The 18,574-nt window shown below is 42.5% G+C and overlaps 2 protein-coding genes across 2 annotated transcripts in view; both read left to right on the top strand.

Moving 5' to 3' along the window:
- LOC112072271 (gamma-tubulin complex component 3 homolog) overlaps positions 1-18,574 on the top strand; it is a 35,281-nt gene that overhangs the window by 788 nt on the left and 15,919 nt on the right. Inside the window, 8 exon segments of the mRNA XM_070439723.1 lie at positions 639-746; positions 1,228-1,295; positions 1,397-1,471; positions 6,410-6,630; positions 7,272-7,426; positions 8,079-8,198; positions 8,571-8,684; positions 9,431-9,543. Of these exon segments, the coding sequence (XP_070295824.1) occupies positions 639-746; positions 1,228-1,295; positions 1,397-1,471; positions 6,410-6,630; positions 7,272-7,426; positions 8,079-8,198; positions 8,571-8,684; positions 9,431-9,543 (974 nt within the window).
- LOC112072272 (gamma-tubulin complex component 3-like) lies at positions 2,659-4,984 on the top strand. The gene is made up of 4 exons (XM_070439722.1): positions 2,659-2,918; positions 3,833-3,940; positions 4,405-4,471; positions 4,936-4,984. The coding sequence occupies exons 1-4, from the start codon at positions 2,843-2,845 to the stop codon at positions 4,982-4,984; spliced, it is 300 nt and encodes a 99-aa protein (XP_070295823.1). The 5' UTR covers positions 2,659-2,842.

Below are 18,574 nucleotides of genomic sequence, written 5' to 3'. Positions count from 1 at the left end.
GCCAGAATGTTGAATACAATTACGTTTGAACTTACTATACCGGTTGTCTGTGCAGTTAGTCTATCAGCTGCTCGAAATATGAGACAAAATATTCACCCGAAAGTATTGTTTACCCGACTTTAGAGCGCAGGTACTGAAGTTACATTTTTTTATCACCTGGCACATGCTCAACACCATGTAAACACCTGTTAGTATGCATGTACTTAACGTCTTGTGCACGTGCCTTTGATCATGAGTAAACACATGACATGATTGCCGCACACACAGACCCGCGCTTTAAAGTCATTTAATAATACTTTCCTGTGGATATTTTGTCTCAAGTACCAAAACCATAGACAATCGGCAGAGTAAGTTCAAATATATATATTTGAAACATTGGTGACAGACAAGGGACATTTCGGGTATTTTTCTATGTAAATGTAGTGGTATTTCCTGCACAATTGAAGGCATGTTTCGCCACGTTTTGTGACTAAGGGAAAGTGTAAGATTGGGAGCTAGCTACTGATTGAGGGGAAACGTTTTGCATCTGTAAGATTTGAACCAGTCTGAAAGATTCATTCACTAGTAGTGCCATATGGTTTATGAAAAGCCGATATTCCATGCTCAGTACTTCAACTCAACCCTATTTCACATTTCAGCTGAAGTAGCCCACCAGTTCCAGTATGCTGTGAGAGTCGTCGGGAGTAACTATGCTCCCACCATTGAGAGGGATGAGTTCCTAGTGTCAGAGAAGATCAAAAAAGAACGTGAGTGACCTATGACCTATTATTAGAGACAATAATGTGAGTGACCTAAACTGGACAGGTTTGCTGAGTGAATCCTCTTTGAGGGTCCATCTCAACAGTCGAAAGTGGCATCTGCACATCACTGGTTTGAACCTTCTCTGTTACCTTTGCAAACATGCATGCTTTGTTAATGTGGTCTTTTTGTTGTTCTTTTCCCAGTAGAGATTTTCTGTCTYGTGTTAAAGGTACATTTGACAATAAAGAAATACGGTTGTTAAGAGTCTCCATAATAATACATCTCAATACATTTAGTTTGTAGTCGGAGTAAGGCCACTAATGACCATCTTATCGATCGCTAAGCATAGTAAAGTAAAAAAAAACAGCACTTACCCTTGTTCGGAGTGGAGTTGAGCCCCTTTTAATCAACTTGTGTTTTTGAAATTGGTCTATGTCTGTTTATTTAGGGGTCTGATTCTGTTTGTCTTGTCCTTTGGTTCTCCAGTGCTGAAGCAGAGGAGAGAGAGTGACGCAGCCCTGTTCTCTGAGCTCCACAGAAAGCTGCAGACTCAGGTCAGTCTTCTGTTCCAAATACCCTGGTGCATATGCATACTTGTATTGGCTTTGAAAGGAGAACCAATTGAGAATCTGTGTGTTTTGCTTTCCATTAACAGGGGGTGCTGAAACACAGGTGGTCCGTCTTATACCTGCTGCTCAGTCTCTGTGAGGACCCCAGGAAACCGTCCAGGGTGGGTATACTTGTCATTACACCACATTGCTCTCAACACACACACACACACTAACCATAGCTATATATACAGTACAGTCAAAAGTTTGGACACACCTACTTATTCTAGGGTTTTTGTTTATTTTTACTATTTTCTACATTGTAGAATAATAGTGAAGACATCAGAACTATGAAATAACACATATGGAATCATGTAGTATCCAAAAAAGTGTTTAACAAATCTAAATATATTTTAGATTCTGCAAAGTAGCCACCATTTGCTTTGATGACCGCTTTGTACTCTTGGCATTCTCTCAATCAGCTTCACCTGGAATGCTTTTCCAACAGTCTTGAAGGAGTTCCCACATATGCTGAGCACTTGTTGGCTGCTTTTCCTTCACTCTGCGGTCCAACTCATCCGAAACCATCTCAATTGGGTAGAAATCGAGTGATTGTGGAGGCCAGGTCATCACTCCATCACTCTCCTTCTTGGTCAAATAGCCCTTACACAGCGTGGAGGTGTGTTGGGTCATTGTCCTGTTGGNAATACCACAGTGTGCAGTCACAGCAGCAAGATTTGTGACCTGTTGCTACAAGAAAAGGGCAACCAGTGAAAAACAAACACCATTGTAAATTACAACCCATATTTATGTTTATTTATTTTCCATTTTGTACTTTAACTATTTGCACATTGTTACAATACTGTATATTGACATAATATAACATTTGAAATGTCTTTATTMTTTTGGAACTTTTGTGAGTGTAATGTTTACTGTTMATTTGTATTGTTAATTTCCCTTTTATTTATTATCTACTTCACTTGCTTTGGCAATGTTAACATATGTTTTCCATGCCAATAAAGCCCTTGAATTGAAATTGAATTGAGAGCGAGAGAGAGAGAGAGAGCTGTCCACTACTTGGGTCATGAAATGCTTGCCTTGTACCCCAAGTCTTTCAAGTCTGGGAACTGTCCACTCTCCTGGTTCTGAAATGCAAATATGCAAAATAACTGTCTTTCGATAAGGCTGTATTTCATTGCAATTAATTCCAATAAAATAATTACAAATTAACATTGAAAATGTATTTCAAAATTAACAGTCAACTGGCTATCTACTTAGCTTACAATTTGACCACCATAAGCATGGGGCGAAGGCTAGGAACAACTGACATGGGAACTTTTAGCGCCATTGCCTTGTTTTGGAGGGTCATATTTTCATTTATTTTTCCCATCTCTTCTTGCTAGCAACGCCTCCAGTCAGGACGCTTTCGGCGGGTTCCGTTAAAATGGCTGTTACTGAGAGTGGAAACCCAAAGCAAGAACAATCGTAGTGGGTACAACTGCACCCAGTAGTATCGCTGGTGTTTCATAAGGAAAATAAAAGACTGCAACGCAATGGCTGCCCTAGATCAAAAGTCCCCCAACGTCCTCCTTCAAAGTCTCTGCTGCAGGATCACTGGGAAGAGCGAAGGTAGCTATGATGCTAGCTAGTTAGATTGCCCAGGCGCGGTTATGTGCAGCTAGCCTGGTCTGTTGCTAGCTAGCTAACATTAACAGTGATGCTGATATAACAGTTGTATGCCAGCGTTCAGCTCGCCATCTAGCTACAGTAGCTAACGAAGTTTGTAGTTAAGTCAAGTTTGTGTGACAGCCAACGCAGTGCCAATGCTAGTTAGCTTAGGCTAGCTAGTAACTGTACACCAAGCTAGCCAAGTCAGAGATGGTAGGCTATGTATGGACCACAGCTAGCTAGCCATGTAGCTAACGTTAGCTCGACCCTTATTTGTATTTAGGTGATGGCTACATCCAATGCTTTAGCTAGCTAGCTAGCTAACTACCAAAAGTGTGTCATAGCTAGATATAGGTAGCTGCAGATACRGTTGACAACAGTCCAACCACGCCTTGTTCAAGTAAGTTAGCTAGTTAGGKATAGCTAGCTTGGCTTGCCAGGCTGCCAGAAAGTTTGMCTAATAAATCTGACTTTGATACCAATTCTTSGTATACAGTCTGAAACAAAGCACTGCACAATCGTRGACATTTTCCTTACAAGCCAGAATGTTGAATACAATTACGTTTGAACTTACTATACCGGTTGTCTGTGCAGTTAGTCTTTCAGCTGCTCGAAATATGAGACAAAATATTCACCGGAAAGTATTGTTTACCTGGACTTTTTAGAGCGCAGGTACTAAAGTTTAATTTTCTATCACATGGCATGACTACCAGAAAGTGTAAGATTGGGAGCTAGCTACTGATTGAGGGGAAACGTTCTGCATCTGTAAGATTTGAACCAGTCTGAAAGACCCATTCACTAGTAGTGACATATGGTTTAGGAAAAGCCGATATTCCGTGCTCAATACTTCAACTCAACCCTATTTCACATTTCAGCTGAAGTAGCCCACCAGTTCCAGTATGCTGTGAGAGTCGTCGGGAGTAACTATGCTCCCACCATTGAGAGGGATGAGTTCCTAGTGTCAGAGAAGATCAAAAAAGAACGTGAGTGACCTATGACCTATTATTAGAGACAATAATGTGAGTGACCTAAACTGGACAGGTTTGCTGAGTGAATCCTCTTTGAGGGTCCATCTCGACATCAAAGGCATCTGCACATCACTGGTTTGCACTTCTCTGTTACCTTTGCAAACATGCATCCTTTATTAATGTGGTCTTTTTGTTGTTTTCCCAGTAGAGATTTTCTCTTGTGTTAAAGGTACATTTGACAAATAGAAGAAATAGTTTTTTAAGGATTCCATAATAGTAAACTCTCAATAGATTTGTTTGTAGTCGGAGTAAGGCCACTAATGACCATCTCATCGACGCTAAGCATAGTAAAGAAAAAAAACAGCACTTACCCTTGTTCGGAGTGGAGTTGACCCCCTTTAATCAACTTGTGTTTTGAATTGGTCTATGTCTGTTTATTTAGGGGTCTGATTCTGTTTTCTTGTCCTTTGGTTCTCCAGTGCTGAAGCAGAGGAGAGAGAGTGACGCAGCCCGTTCTCTGAGCTCCACAGAAAGCTCCAGACTCAGGTCACTCTTCTGTTCCAAATACCCTGGTGCATATGCATACTTGTATTGGCTTTGAAAGGAGAACCAATTGAGAATCTGTGTGTGTGCTTTCCTTAAGCGGGGTGCTAAACACATGGTCCGTCTTATACCTGCTGCTCAGTCTCTGTGAGGACCCAGGAAACCGTCCAGGGTGGTGTATACTTGTCATTACACCACATTGCTCTCAAACCACACACACACACACTAACCATAGCTATATTAACAGTACATCAAAAGTTTGGACACACCTACTTATTCTAGGGTTTTTGTTTATTTTACTATTTTCTACATGTAGAATAATAGTGAAGACATCAGAACTATGAAATAACACATATGAATCATGTAGTATCCAAAAAAGTGTTAACAAATCTAAATATATTTTAGATTCTGCAAATAGCCACCATTTGCTTTGATGACCGCTTGTACTCTTGGCATTCTCTCAACAGCTTCACCTGGAATGCTTTCCAACAGTTTGGGAGTTCCCACATATGCTGAGCACTTGTTGGCTGCTTTTCCTTCACTCTGCAGTCCAACTCATCCAAAACCATCTCAATTGGGTAGAAATCGAGTGATTGGAGCCAGGTTCATCACTCCATCACTCTCCTTCTTGGTCAAATAGCCCTTACACAGCGTGGTGTGTTGGTCATTGTCCTGTGGAAAAAAAATGATAGTCCCACTAAGTGCAAACCAGATAGATGGCGTATCACTGCAGAATGCGTGTAAGCCATGCTGGTTAAGTGTGCCTTGAATTCCAAATACATCACTGACAGTGTCACCAGCAAAGCACCATCACACCACCTCCTCCATGCTTCACGGTGGAACCACACATTCGGAGATCGTCCTGTCACCTACTCTCACATAGAAACGGCGGTTGGAACCCAAAATCTCCAATTTGGACTCATCAGACCAAAGAACAGATTTCCACCGGTCTAATGTCCATTGCTTGTTTTCTGGGCCAAGCAAGTCTCTTCTTCTTATTGGTCCTTTAGTATGGTTTCTTTGCAGCAATTCGACCATGAAGGCCTGATTCACGCAGTTCTCTAACAGTTGATTGAGATGTTCTGTTACTTGAACTCTGTGAAGCATTATTTGGGCTGCAATTTTGAGGCTGGTAACTCTAATGAGCTTATCATCTGCAGCAGAGGTAACTCGGGTCTTCCTTTCCTGTGGTCCTCATGAGAGGCAGTTTCATCATAGCGCTTGAGGTTTTTGCGACTGCACTTGAAGAAACTTTCAAAGTTCTTAAATTCCGTATCTCCCTTCATGTCTTAAATAATGATGACTGTGTTCTCTTTTGCTTATTTGAGCTGTTCTTGCCATAATATGGACTTGGTCTTTTACCAAATAGGGCTATTTTCTATATACCACCCCTACCTTGTCACAACACAACTGATTGTCTCAAACGCATTAAGAAGGAAAGAAATTCCACAAATGAACTTTTAACAAGGCACAGCTGTTGATTGAAATACATTCCAGGTGACTACCTCATGAAGCTGGTTGAGAGATKCCAAGAGTGTGCAAAGCTGTCATCAAGGCAAAGGGTGGCTACTTTGAAGAATCTCAAATATAAAATATATTTTTGATTTATTTAACACTTTTTTTGGTTACTACATGATTCCATATGTGTTTTTTCATAGTTTCGATGTCTTCACTATTTTTCTACAATGTTGGAAATAGTAGAAATAAAGATAAACCTTTGTGTGTCCAAACTTTTGACTGGTACTGTMGATACAGAAAATKAAAGCAKTATAATCCTCCAGACTGCATCATCACAAACAGTAATTCCATCGTGGCCATGTTAGTTCTGTAGAACTCCATTAATAGCAGAAATAGCTATTCTATTAAATGTTCCATATTATTCCACATTTGATTATTTAATTGATACATCATTGATTTATTGATAGCATGTGTCATTCCCAGGTTGGCAGCTATGGGGCGCTGTTTGCCCAGGCCCTCCCCCGGGACGCCCACTCCACCCCGTTYTACTGCACTCGGCCCGGGAGCCTGCCCCTCAGCTACCCCGAGCGCTCGGGGCCCGGGGGCKYCCAGATCTCCAMCAGCATGGGSACCAGTGGCATCAGCAGCCTGGGGGTGTACTCCCTCAACGGGCCCACACCCACCCCTCAGCCCCTGCTGGCCGGGTAAGACCAATTGATGGAACCCKGTTTGTCCGGTCAGCACCCAGGACTCCATAGTCAGTCGTACATGACTCTAGACTTTCTCCAGTCTTGTTCCTGTGGACTCGCAGGGAGTGCATGCGTTTGTTGTAGCTCAGCACCGCAACTGCATAACCAATGAACCTTCAGAATATGAAGGGGTGTTTAAATTAGTAGGACATGTTTAAAAAAATATATTTTTCTTTGTAGCCATTTGTTGTAGCAGGGTATTTCCATTCTGTTGTGAGCATCAATTATGCATGTCCTTCTCCACTACCCCACCAGCACTTGTGTATAATTAGTCTGGCTATACTCGTCTAGTGCCAGGGTAAGTATCTGATTAGTGGGTGGTTGAGTGGAGCATCATCAACACTATAAAAGTCATTTGGAGCTGAGGCATCGCTACGGTGGYGTGACTCTAAAGCCATTCTCTGCTGTTGAAAGGCAAGAGTCCCTCATTAACAGGCTATTAATGGTAATGGTCCTACAAGACAGTTAGCATTAGGACAACCAACATGTATAGGGGAAGAGTTATGCATGTCGAGGGGGAGAAAAAATGTCTAYAGTTACACGGATGTAAACATACAAAATGATCCATTAAACATTTCTGTGTGTGCTCTCTCCAGACACCCACCCCAGACAGCAGGGCAGCAGCTGGGCTCTCGGCTGGCGTGGGCCCTCCCCAACACCTCCGCCCTGGCACCTACCTCACGGGCCCCGCTCGGCCCCCCACCCCTGTCCACCCGGGCCCCCAGGCCACGCCATGACGGGGACCTCACTGGTGAGTTGGGGGTGGGGATCGACATTGTTGGGATGTATAGGCCTACTTTCAGTGTATGAAACTACATGGCGTTGTTGGGACGTGCTTCACGGTTGGAGGAAATGTTGTAACGTAGAAGTTGGGCAGGGGGCCTGTAATGGTAAAAGACATTGCTCTCTGCACAGTGGCTCTGCAAACTGAATACTCAATATTAAACAGAAAGAGATTAGTTCGGAGGGAAATTGACCAAGTCTGCAATGAAATGTTCCTGTTCCGCAGTAAGAATCACCTCACATAATCGCCTCATTTCATAAATGTTTAGTTGCTCTCCCGGTATTTAATTAGTCTTGGTGCTCCTCTGACAGGGTTGGGGGCTGACTTTAATAGATATACAGAGAGATACAGCACCTACTCATTCCAGGGTTTTTCTTTATTTGTACTATTTTCTACATTGTAGAATAATAGTGAAGACATCAAAACTATGAAATAACACATAGTTTTGACAYCTTCACTGTTATTCTACAATGTAGAAAATAGTCAAAATAAAGAAAAACAATTGAATGAGTAGGTGTCCAAACTTTTGACTGGTACTGTAACTTTTTTCTGGCTTTCGTTAATGTTGTCCTACTTGTTGTTGTTTTTCTGAATCCCTCGTTCTTCTTCTTCTCTCCAGCGGAGGTTGGTGAGGCTGCGCTGGTCCGAGACATCCTGTATGTCTTCCAGGGGATCGACGGCAAGTTCATTAAGATGAGCAACACAGACAACTGCTACAAGATCGACTCCAAGGTGACTTGAACATTCGGTCATACGTGAACAATGTCCATGCCAAGGTGTCTTTGGTATTTCAATTCGTGCACCTTGTTCCTGAAATATTTCCCTGACGAAAATAAAAACTGATGACCAACTTCATAAGCTATTTGACCTTTCACCGAGTGTACTAAACATTAGGAACACCTTCCTAATATTGAGTTGCACCCCCTTTTGCCCTCATAACAGCCTCAATTTGTCAGGGTATGGACTACAAAGTGTCAAAAGCGTTCCACAGGGATGCTGGCCCATGTTGACTCCAATACTTCCCACAGTTGTTAAGTTGGCTGGATGTCCTTTGGTTGGTGGACCCTTCTTGATACACACGGGAAACTGTTGAGTGTGAAAAACCCAGCAGCGTTGCACTTCTTGACACACTCACACCGGTGTGCCTNTACCTCACGGGCCCCGCTCGGCCCCCCACCCCTGTCCACCCGGGCCCCCAGGCCACGCCATGACGGGGACCTCACTGGTGAGTTGGGGGTGGGGACAGACATTGTTGGGATGTATAGGCCTACTTTTAGTGTATGAAACTACATGGCGTTGTTGGGACATGCTTCACGGTTGGAGGACATTTTGTAACGTAGGCAGAAGTTGGGCAGGGGGCATGTAATGGTAAAAGAGACATTGCTCTCTGCACAGTGGCTCTGCAAACTGAATACTCAATATTAAACAGAAAGAGATTAGTTTGGATGGAAATTTACCAAGTCTGCAATGAAATGTTCCTGTTCTGCAGTAAGAACCACCTCACATAATTGGCTCATTTCATAAATGTTTAGTTGCTCTCCCGGTATTTAATTTGTCTTGGTGCTCCTCTGACAGGGTTGGGGCCTGACTTTAATAGATATACAGAGAGATACAGCACCTACTCATTCCAGGGTTTTTCTTTATTTGTACTATTTTCTACGTTGTAGAATAATAGTGAAGACATCAAAAATATGAATAACACATATGGAATCATGTAGTGAGCAAAAAAGTGTTAAACAAATCAAAATATATGTTATATTTGTTTAACACTTTTTTGCTTACTACATGATTCCATATGTGTTCATTCATAGTTTTGACATATTCACTGTTATTCTACAATATAGAAAATAGTAAAAAATTAAGAAAAACAATTGAATGAGTAGATGTCCAAACCTTTTTAACTGGTACTGTAACATTTATGGCTTTCGTTAATGTTGTCCTATTTGTTGTTGTTGTTCTTCTTCTCTCCAGCGGAGGTTGGTGAGGCTGCGCTGGTCCGAGACATCCTGTATGTCTTCCAGGGGATCGACGGCAAGTTCATTAAGATGAGCAACACAGACAACTGCTACAAGATCGACTCCAAGGTGACTTGAACATTCGTTCATACGTGAACAATGTCCATGCCAAGGTGTCTTTGGTATTTCAGTTTGTGCCCCGTGTTCCTGAAATATTTCCCTGACGAATGCAAAAACTGATGTCCCAACTTCATAAGCTATTTGACCTTTCACTGAGTGTACTAAACATTAGGAACACCTTCCTAATATTGAGTTGCCCCCCATTTTTGCCCTCATAACAGCCTCAATTCATCAGGGCATGGACTACAAAGTGTCAAAAGCGTTCCACAGGGATGCTGGCCCATGTTGACTCCAATACTTCCCACAGTTGTCAAGTTGGCTGGATGTCCTTTGGTTGGTGGACCCTTCTTGATACACACGAGAAACTGTTGAGTGTGAAAAACCCAGCAGCGTTGCACTTCTTGACACACTCAAACTGGTGTGCCTGGCACCTACTACCATACCCCCCACCCCCGTACAAAGGCACTTAAGTCTTTTGTCTGGCGCATTCACCGTCTGAATGGCACACATACACAATCCATGTCTCAAGGCTTAAAAATCCTTATTTAACCTGTCTCCTCCCCTTCATCTACACTGATTGAAGTGGATTTAACAAGTGATGGAAAGAGCAGGTATTCCTAATGTTTCGTACACTGCGCATATGTTACAGTTAGTCAACATGTTGTGTTTAGACGCACCATGGCAGGTAGGCTAGCGGTTAAGAGCGTTGGGCCAGAAACCGAAAGTCTCTGGTTTGAATCCCCAAGCTGACTAGGTGAAAAATCTGTCTGTGCCCTTGAGCAAGGCACTTAACCCTAATTGCTCCTGTAAGTCTCTCTGGATAAGAGCGTCTTGCTAAATGACTCAAATATTTAATGTAGACAGCGCCGTACTTCCATCCATACTAGCTAGACCAGTTATTGACAGATTACCCTGTTTCATCGCTAGCTGACTCCCTGACATCATGGCTGTTGTAGAACCGGCCGACCGACAGCGTTTTTCAGATTCAGCTGTAGTGCTGCTGACATCAAGGCTGATGATCTGTTTCTAAAAGGGGTAAAAAGCTTCGACAGATCAATAGTTGGCTCTTTGGTTAGGAGCCACATCGATGGCGTCCCTCTATCATCCATCAAGTATTCATTACAACTTTCCTCCCTTCCTCCCTCCCTAATATTCCTACAAATTACAGTCGACCTGTTTCAGCTATACATCTTCTCAGCGTTCTATATAGCCTGCTGTCAATGCGCTGGCCTAGGAGCACTGTATCAGACGAGAACACTGGAGCCAAATCTAGCCATCAAGGGTGTTTCCTGAGGTCTTTTTGAAGTCATCATTTACGCTATAAGCCCTATTCAATCTAACACGGTTTCCGGAATAATTAGAACAGAATACAGAAATGGAACATTACTAGAGACAATCATGTTTTATTATTCTGTCTAAAGTAGAGAAGGTGAGTATCAACACCTCGTCCTCATAAGACGACTCCGTCAGCAGAGAGACACTNATTCACCCTCTGAATGGCACACATACACAATCCATGTCTCAAGGCTTAAAAATCCTTCTTTAACCTGTCTCCTCCCCTTCATCTACACTGATTGAAGTGGATTTAACAAGTGATGGAAAGAGCAGGTATTCCTAATGTTTTGTACACTGCGTATATGTTAGAGTTAGTCAACATGTTGTGTTTAGACGCACCATGGCAGGTAGGCTAGCGGTTAAGAGCGTTGGGCCAGAAACCGAAAGTCTCTGGTTTGAATCCCCAAGCTGACTAGGTGAAAAATTTGTCTGTGCCCTTGAGCAAGGCACTTAACCCTAATTGCTCCTGTAAGTCTCACTGGATAAGAGCATCTTGCTAAATGACTGAAATGTTTAATKTAGACAGCGCCGTTCTTCCATCCATAATAGCTAGACCAGTTATTGACAGACTACCCTGTTTCATCGCTAGCTGACTCCCTGACATCATGGCTGATGTAGAACCGGCCGACTGACAGCGTTTTTCAGATTCAGCTGTAGTGCTGCTGACATCAAGGCTGATGATCTGTTTCTAAAAGGGGTAAAAAGCTCGACWGATCAATAGTTGGCTCTTTGGTTAGGAGCCACATCGATGGCGTCCCTCTATCATCCATCAAGGATTCATTACAACTTTCCTCCTTTCTAATATTCCTACAAATTACAGTCGACCTGTTTCAGCTATACATCTTCTCAGCGTTATATATATATAGCCTGCTGTCAATGCGCTGGCCTARGAGCACTGTATCGGACGAGAACACTGGAGCCAAATCTAGCCGTCAAGGGTGTTTCCTTAGGTCTTTTTGAAGTCATCATTTACGCTATAAGCCCTATTCAATCTAACACGGTTTCYGGAATAATTAGAACAGAATACAGAAATGGAACGTTATTAGAGACAATCATGTTTTATTATTCTGTCTAAAGTAGAGAAGGTGAGTATCAACACCTCGTCCTCATAAGACGACTCCGTCAGCAGAGAGACACTGCAGACAGTTTGGGCTCCAGGCTTCTTGGTGAATGTCTTCAATCTGTGAAACAAGGGCCACGCTGACTACCATTTAAAAAAAGTGAAATTAATTGAGAAACAAACTGGTGTGAAAGGGATGAACCTTGAATTAGAATGGTCCTCCAGCTGGCAAAGGGCTCTGTAATAATACGGCTGATGTGTTCCTATTCATGATTCTGGGCTGAAGAGCAGAGCTGCTGTTCCTTTGGTGTTGCTGTAGTCTTGGGGGGTTGTGGCGTACATGTGTGTAGTGACTGAATGGTAACCTGGCAGCAGGAGAAGCTCATTTTCCGATTGTGAGTGCCTYGTGTCTGTGGGGAGCCATACAGGACAGATGGTACACACTGGGATAATTAACTACCAACCTGGCAACCCCTCACAGAGTAAATGGGTTACTTTTAGAGGTCGACCGATTAATCGGAATGGCTGATTAATTAGGGCCGATTTCAAGTTTTTCATAACAATCGGTAATTGTATTTTTGGACACCGATTTGCCAATTTAATTATTTTTTATTTATAAAAAATGTTACACCTTTATTTAACTAGGCAAGTCAGTTAAGAACACATTCTTATTTTCAATGACGGCCTAGGAACGGTGGGTTAACTGCCTTGTTCAGGGCAGAACGACAGATTTTTACCTTGTCAGCTCGGGGATTCGATCTTGGCAACCTTCCGGTTACTAGTCCAACGCTCTAACCACCTGCCTTACATTGCACTCCACGAGGAGCCTGTGTGGCAGGCTGACTACCTGTTACGCGAGGGCAGCAAGAAGCCAAGGTAAGTTGCTAGCTAGCATTAAACTTATCTTTAAAAACAATCAATCTTAACATAATCACTAGTTAACTACACATGGTTGATGAATATACTAGTTTATCTAGCGTGTCCTGCGTTGAGTATAATCGATGCGGTGCCTGTTATTTCTCATTGAATCACCAGCCTACTTCAACAAACGGGTGATGATTTAACAAGCGCATTTGCGAAAAAAGCACTGTCGCTGCACCAGTGTACCTAACCATAAACATCAATGCCTTTCTTTAAATCAATACACAAGTATATATTTTTAAACCTGCATATTTATTTAATTTTTGCCTGCTAACATGAATTTCTTATAATTAGGGAAATTGTCACTTCTCTTGCGTTCCGTGCAAGCAGTCAGGGTATATGCAGCCGTTTGGGCCGCCTGGCTCGTTGCGAAATGTGTGAAGTCCATTTATTCCTAACAAAGGCCGTAATTAATTTGCTAGAATTGTACATAATTATGACATACCATTGAAGGTTGTACAATGTAACAGCAATATTTAGACTTAGGGATGCATCCGTTAGTTAAAATACGGAATGGTTCCGTATTTCACGAAAGAATAAACTTATTTTTTTCGAAATGATAGTTCTGGATTTGACATATTAATGACCTAAGGCTCGTATTTCTGTGTGTTATTATGTTTATAATTATTTTGATATTTGATAGAGCAGTCTGACTGAGCAGCAGCAGGCTCGTCGGCATTCATTCACAAGCACTTTCGTGCGTTCGCCAGCAGCTCTTCTCGCAATGCTTCAAGCATTGCTGTTTATGATTCAAGCTATCAATCCGAGATTAGGCTTTACGATTAATGCTAGCTATTTACGGGTGTGCGCTAATAGCCTTTCAACGTCACTCGATCTGAGACTGGAGAGTTGTCACTGCTCGCAAGGGCCGCGGTTTGTGAGGATGGTAACGAGCTTCGAGGGTGGCGTTACTGGCAATACTGAAGTGCCTATAAGACTCCAATAGTCAAAGTAATATGAACCAAATGGTAATAGAGAGAAAAGCCTATATAAGCCTCACCTAAATTCTGTACTGGGAAATTGAGACTCTGTTAAAAGGAAACCACAGTTTAATATGTTCTATATCGAGCAAGGAAATTAAACGTTAGCTTTTTTACATGGGATATTGCACTTTAACTTCTTCTTCTCCAACATTGTTTTTGCATCATTTAACCAATTGAACTGTTATTATCTGATTTGAGGCTACATTTATTTTGATGATGTATTATATTAAGTTAAAATAAAAGTGTTCATTCAGTATGTTGTATTGTCAATTATTACAATAAATAAATACATGTAAAAAAGATTTTTTTTTTATCGTATCAGCCTTTTTTGGTCCTCCAATTAATGGTATCGGTATCGGCGTTGAAAAATCATAATCGGTCGACCTCTAGTTACTTTGACAGATATTCACAGTATTTTTGTGCTGTGTGTGCCTGCGCGTGTGCATTCTCCTGTCGTAACTTCTCCAGTGTGTCCCTAGGTGTGCTCTGTAAGTCTCTAAGGACACCAGTAACCGATTGGCTGAGCTGGGCTGGCTCCACAACAAGATCAGGAAGTACACTGACTCGCGCAGTCTGGACCGAGCTTCGGCCTGGTGGGACAGAGCTTCTGTGCCTCCCTGCATCAGGAACTGAAGGAATACTACAGACTTTCTGGCAGTGCTGCACTCACAGGTAACACACACCTTTCTCTACCTCTCAAAACACTACCCCATTATGTGAATGAACTTTGTTCTTAGCCCTTCAAGAGGAAAACCCATGTAGGCTACAGGACATGTAAGAGTGTTTGACAGTTGCAGGTGGAGGATGACCAGGGAGTGAACCTGGGAGTGGAGGCAGTCTGACCCTCAGACGTCTCCTAGTCTGGACCTACGACCCTAAAGTCCGCCTCAAAACCTGGCTGCCCTCGTTGACTTTTGCAAGGTAGAGTGTGTGTGTGTGTGTGTGTGTTGTGTGTGTGTGTGTGTGTGTGGTGTTGTGTGTGTGTGTGTGTGTGTGTGGTGTGTGTGTGTGTGTGTGTGTGTGTGTGTGTGTGGTGTGTGTGTGTGTGTGTGTGTGTGTGTGTGTGTGTGTGTGTGTGTTGTGGTGGCTGATGATTGGTACCATCAAGTATCCATTTAAATAGTGTGTGTGGTTGAAATGTTGTTGTGTAAGGGAGGAAGGGAGGTGAACTGGCGTCAGCGGTCCATGCCTATGGGAAGACAGGGGACCCTCAGATGAGAGCTCTGGTGCAGCACATCCTCAGCCTGGTGTCACTCCATCCTCAACTTCCTCTATCGCTGGATCTACGATGGAGAGCTGGAGGACACTTACCATGAGGTGACGCCACACACACCATATATTTTATATAACACCATAATATACACACCCATATATATATATACACCACATATATAATAAAACACTATATTATATTAATACATGCATACATATATCACAAATTCTTGTTAACAAACTATAGTTTTGGCAGTGTTAGGACATTACTTTGTCATGACCAGTAATTTTTCCAACAATTGTACAGACAGATTTTTCACTTAATTTCACTGCATCACAATTCCAGTGGTTCAGAAGTTTACATACACTAAGTTGACTGTGCCTTTAAACAGCTTGGAAAATCAGAAAATGTCATGGCTTTAAAGTTCTGATAGGCAATTGACATATTTGAGTAAATTGGAGGTGTCACTGTGGATGTATTTCAAGGCCTACCTTCAAACTCAGTGCCTCTTTGCTTGACATCACGGGAAAATCAAAAGAAATCAGCAAGACTCCGAAAAAATTGTAGCCTCCACAAGTCTGGTTCATCCTTGGGAGCAATTTCCAAACACCTGAAGGTACCACGTTCATCTGTACAAACAAAGTACGCAATATAAACACCATGGGACACACAGCCGTCATACCGCTCGGAAGGAGAGTGTTCTGTCTCCTAGAGAGAACGCACTTTGGTGTGAAAAGTGAAAATCATCCAGAACAACAGCAAACGACTGTTGTGAAGATGCTGGAGAAAACAAGGTTAACAAAAACCGTCATAAAAAAAGATGCTCCAAAGAAAAACTATGGTTTGCAACTGCACATGGGGACAAAGATTGTACTTTTTGGAGAAATGTCCTCTGGTCTGATTGAACCATAATTATGTTATGGGAGGAAAAAGGGGGAGGCTTGCAACACATCATCTCAACCGTGAAGCAGGGGGTGGCAGCATCATGTTGTGGGGTTGCTTTGCTGCGGCAGGGACTGGTGCACTTCACAAAATAACAGAGGAGGAAATTGATGTGGATATATTGAAGCAACATCCAAGGCATCAGTCAGAAGTTAAAGCTTGGTCGCAAATGGTCTTCAAAATGGACAATGACCCCAAGCAACTTCCAAAGTTGTGGCAAAATGGCTCTAAGGAAGTCAAGGTATGGATCACAAAGCCTGACCTATCAGAAATTTGTGGCAGAACTGAAAAAGCGGTGCCAGCAAGGAGGCCTACAAACCTGACTCAGTTACACCAGCTCTGTCGGAGGAATGTGCAGAAATTCACCCAACTTATTGTGGGAAGCTTGTGGAAGGCTAAAACGTTTGCCCCAAGTTAAACAATTTAAAGGCAATGCTACCAAATACTGATATTGAGTTGTATGTTAAACTTTTGACCACTGGGAATGTGATGAAAAAATAAAACTGAAATAAATAATTCTCTCTACTATTATTCTGACATTTCAACTTCTTAAAATAAAGTGTGATCTAACTGACCTAAGACAGGGAATTTTTTAAGGATTAAATGTCAGGAATTGTGAAAAACTCAGTTTAATTCTAAGGTTCCGACTTCAACTGTGTGTGTGTATGTGTATATATATATACACACACACACTTTTTTGTCCATGAAATTAACATGAAATTTATCATAAATACAGTGTAGACATTGTTAATATTGTAAATGATATTGTAGCTGGAAACGGCTGATTTTTTTAATGGAATATCTACATAGGCGACAGAGGCCATTATCAGCAACCATCACTCCTGTGTTCAATGGCACGTTGTGTTAGAAAATCCAAGTTTATCATTTAAAAGGCTAATTGATCATTAGAAAACCTTTTGCAATTATGTTAGCACAGCTGAAAACATCCCGGAGTCGCCTCTTCATCTGTTGATAGATGAGACTGGTGTTTTGGCAGGTACATATTTTAATGAACTGCTGACCAGTTGAGGACTCTGTCTTCTGGTTCTACAACTAGGGTGGCATTGATGAACAGCTTTTACATTTTTTTTTACTGTCTAATTACGTTGGAACCAGTTTAATAATAGCAATAAGGCACAGCTAAGGGCTGGCTGTGTCCAGGCAGCCGCGAATGCGTTGTGCGTAAGAACAGCCCGTAGCCATATTTTGGTCATATACCACACCATTTTGCTTTTTGCTTAAATATAATACACACACACTTCCATTAGTTGTCAAGGTCAGAGTCCGGATGGTAGTAGCTGAGCTAGGCTGAAGTGGACTCAGACAGTCAGACAGGTTAATCTCTGAGCTGAGATGGAGGGAAAGGGGAGGGGTAACGGCGGCCTTCAAATGAGGATGGATGAGAGGACGGTAATGGGGAACTGAGTGATGGCTCTCTTCTTTCTCTCTCCTCCATCTCTGTCCTTGCTCTCCATCCATCTCCTGTCTCCACATACAGGACAGTAGAAGGCCGTGAATCTAGTCCTAATGCACCCTGCTGCTGAATCGCCCTCTCAGACTCCGTCTACTGAGACTAAGTGCTGATTGGGCGAGCACAGAGCACAGGAGAGTTGTAGCGGCTTTCAAGACACTGCCGAGCTATTCTCAGAAGGGAACGCTTCAAAGGGCACACTGTATTTAAGCCCCCTGTATTGACCCTCTCTGTAGCAAGCATAAGTGATAGTTATGGAGCTGTTCCTTCCCAGCAGAGGGGAATGAGGGGATGGCTCTGAAGCTTACAGGCACCTCTGTCAGCCCAGGGCGGCTGGGAGGTGGCGTTAGAGTGTAAACACTCATTATGACAAGAAGAGCGGAAATTGAAATAAAACTTGATATATACTTTTTGTTTACTAAAAGGCTTTTCAATCCCCTTGTTGTACCCCCTAGGAGAGAAGTCTTCACCTTGTAACTGATGTCTATTTATCGGCATCCATTTTGGTTTCAAGTTGAACCACTGGCTCAGTGACGATAAGATCATGATTGAGAGATGGAACCACCATTCACTTCTTTCCATTCCTGTAATAAGTAACCATTGTTGTAGTAATCTCCTGTGTTGTTCGGATATAGTTAGTCCTGTCTTTTAAGGTTTTGATTGTGATGGGGATTCTCTCCTGCAGTTCTTTTGTGGCGTCTGACCCCACGGTGAAGACAGACAGACTGTGGCAAGACAAGTACTCACTGAGGAAGTCCATGATACCACCTTCATCACCATGGACCAGGCCGCAAGGTAGACACACACACGAACACCAATTATCCTCAACGTAAAAAAATAAAACTTGCATTCACATGTCATTTTGCTCGCTCCTCTTCCTCTTCTGTCTCTGTAGGTTCTGCTCATTGGAAGTCCATTAACTTCCTGCATCAGGTGTGCCATGACAGAACCTCACCAGGAAAATAACCCCGGCCTAAGTCTACAGACTCCCCCAAAGATGTACGCTCTCTGACCTCTCTCCCCCCCAAACACACTTGTGAAAGGGGCTAGTTTAATACACACTGGCATTTGGTGTTTGGTACACATTTCTACATAATATACCTCCAGAGAGTGTG

This window comes from Salvelinus sp. IW2-2015, unplaced genomic scaffold, assembly GCF_002910315.2.
Source record: "Salvelinus sp. IW2-2015 unplaced genomic scaffold, ASM291031v2 Un_scaffold1873, whole genome shotgun sequence".
Taxonomy (NCBI): Eukaryota; Metazoa; Chordata; class Actinopteri; order Salmoniformes; family Salmonidae; genus Salvelinus; species Salvelinus sp. IW2-2015.
The sequence above is the reverse complement of the archived record's forward strand: the minus strand, read 5'-3'. Positions and strand labels throughout refer to the sequence as shown.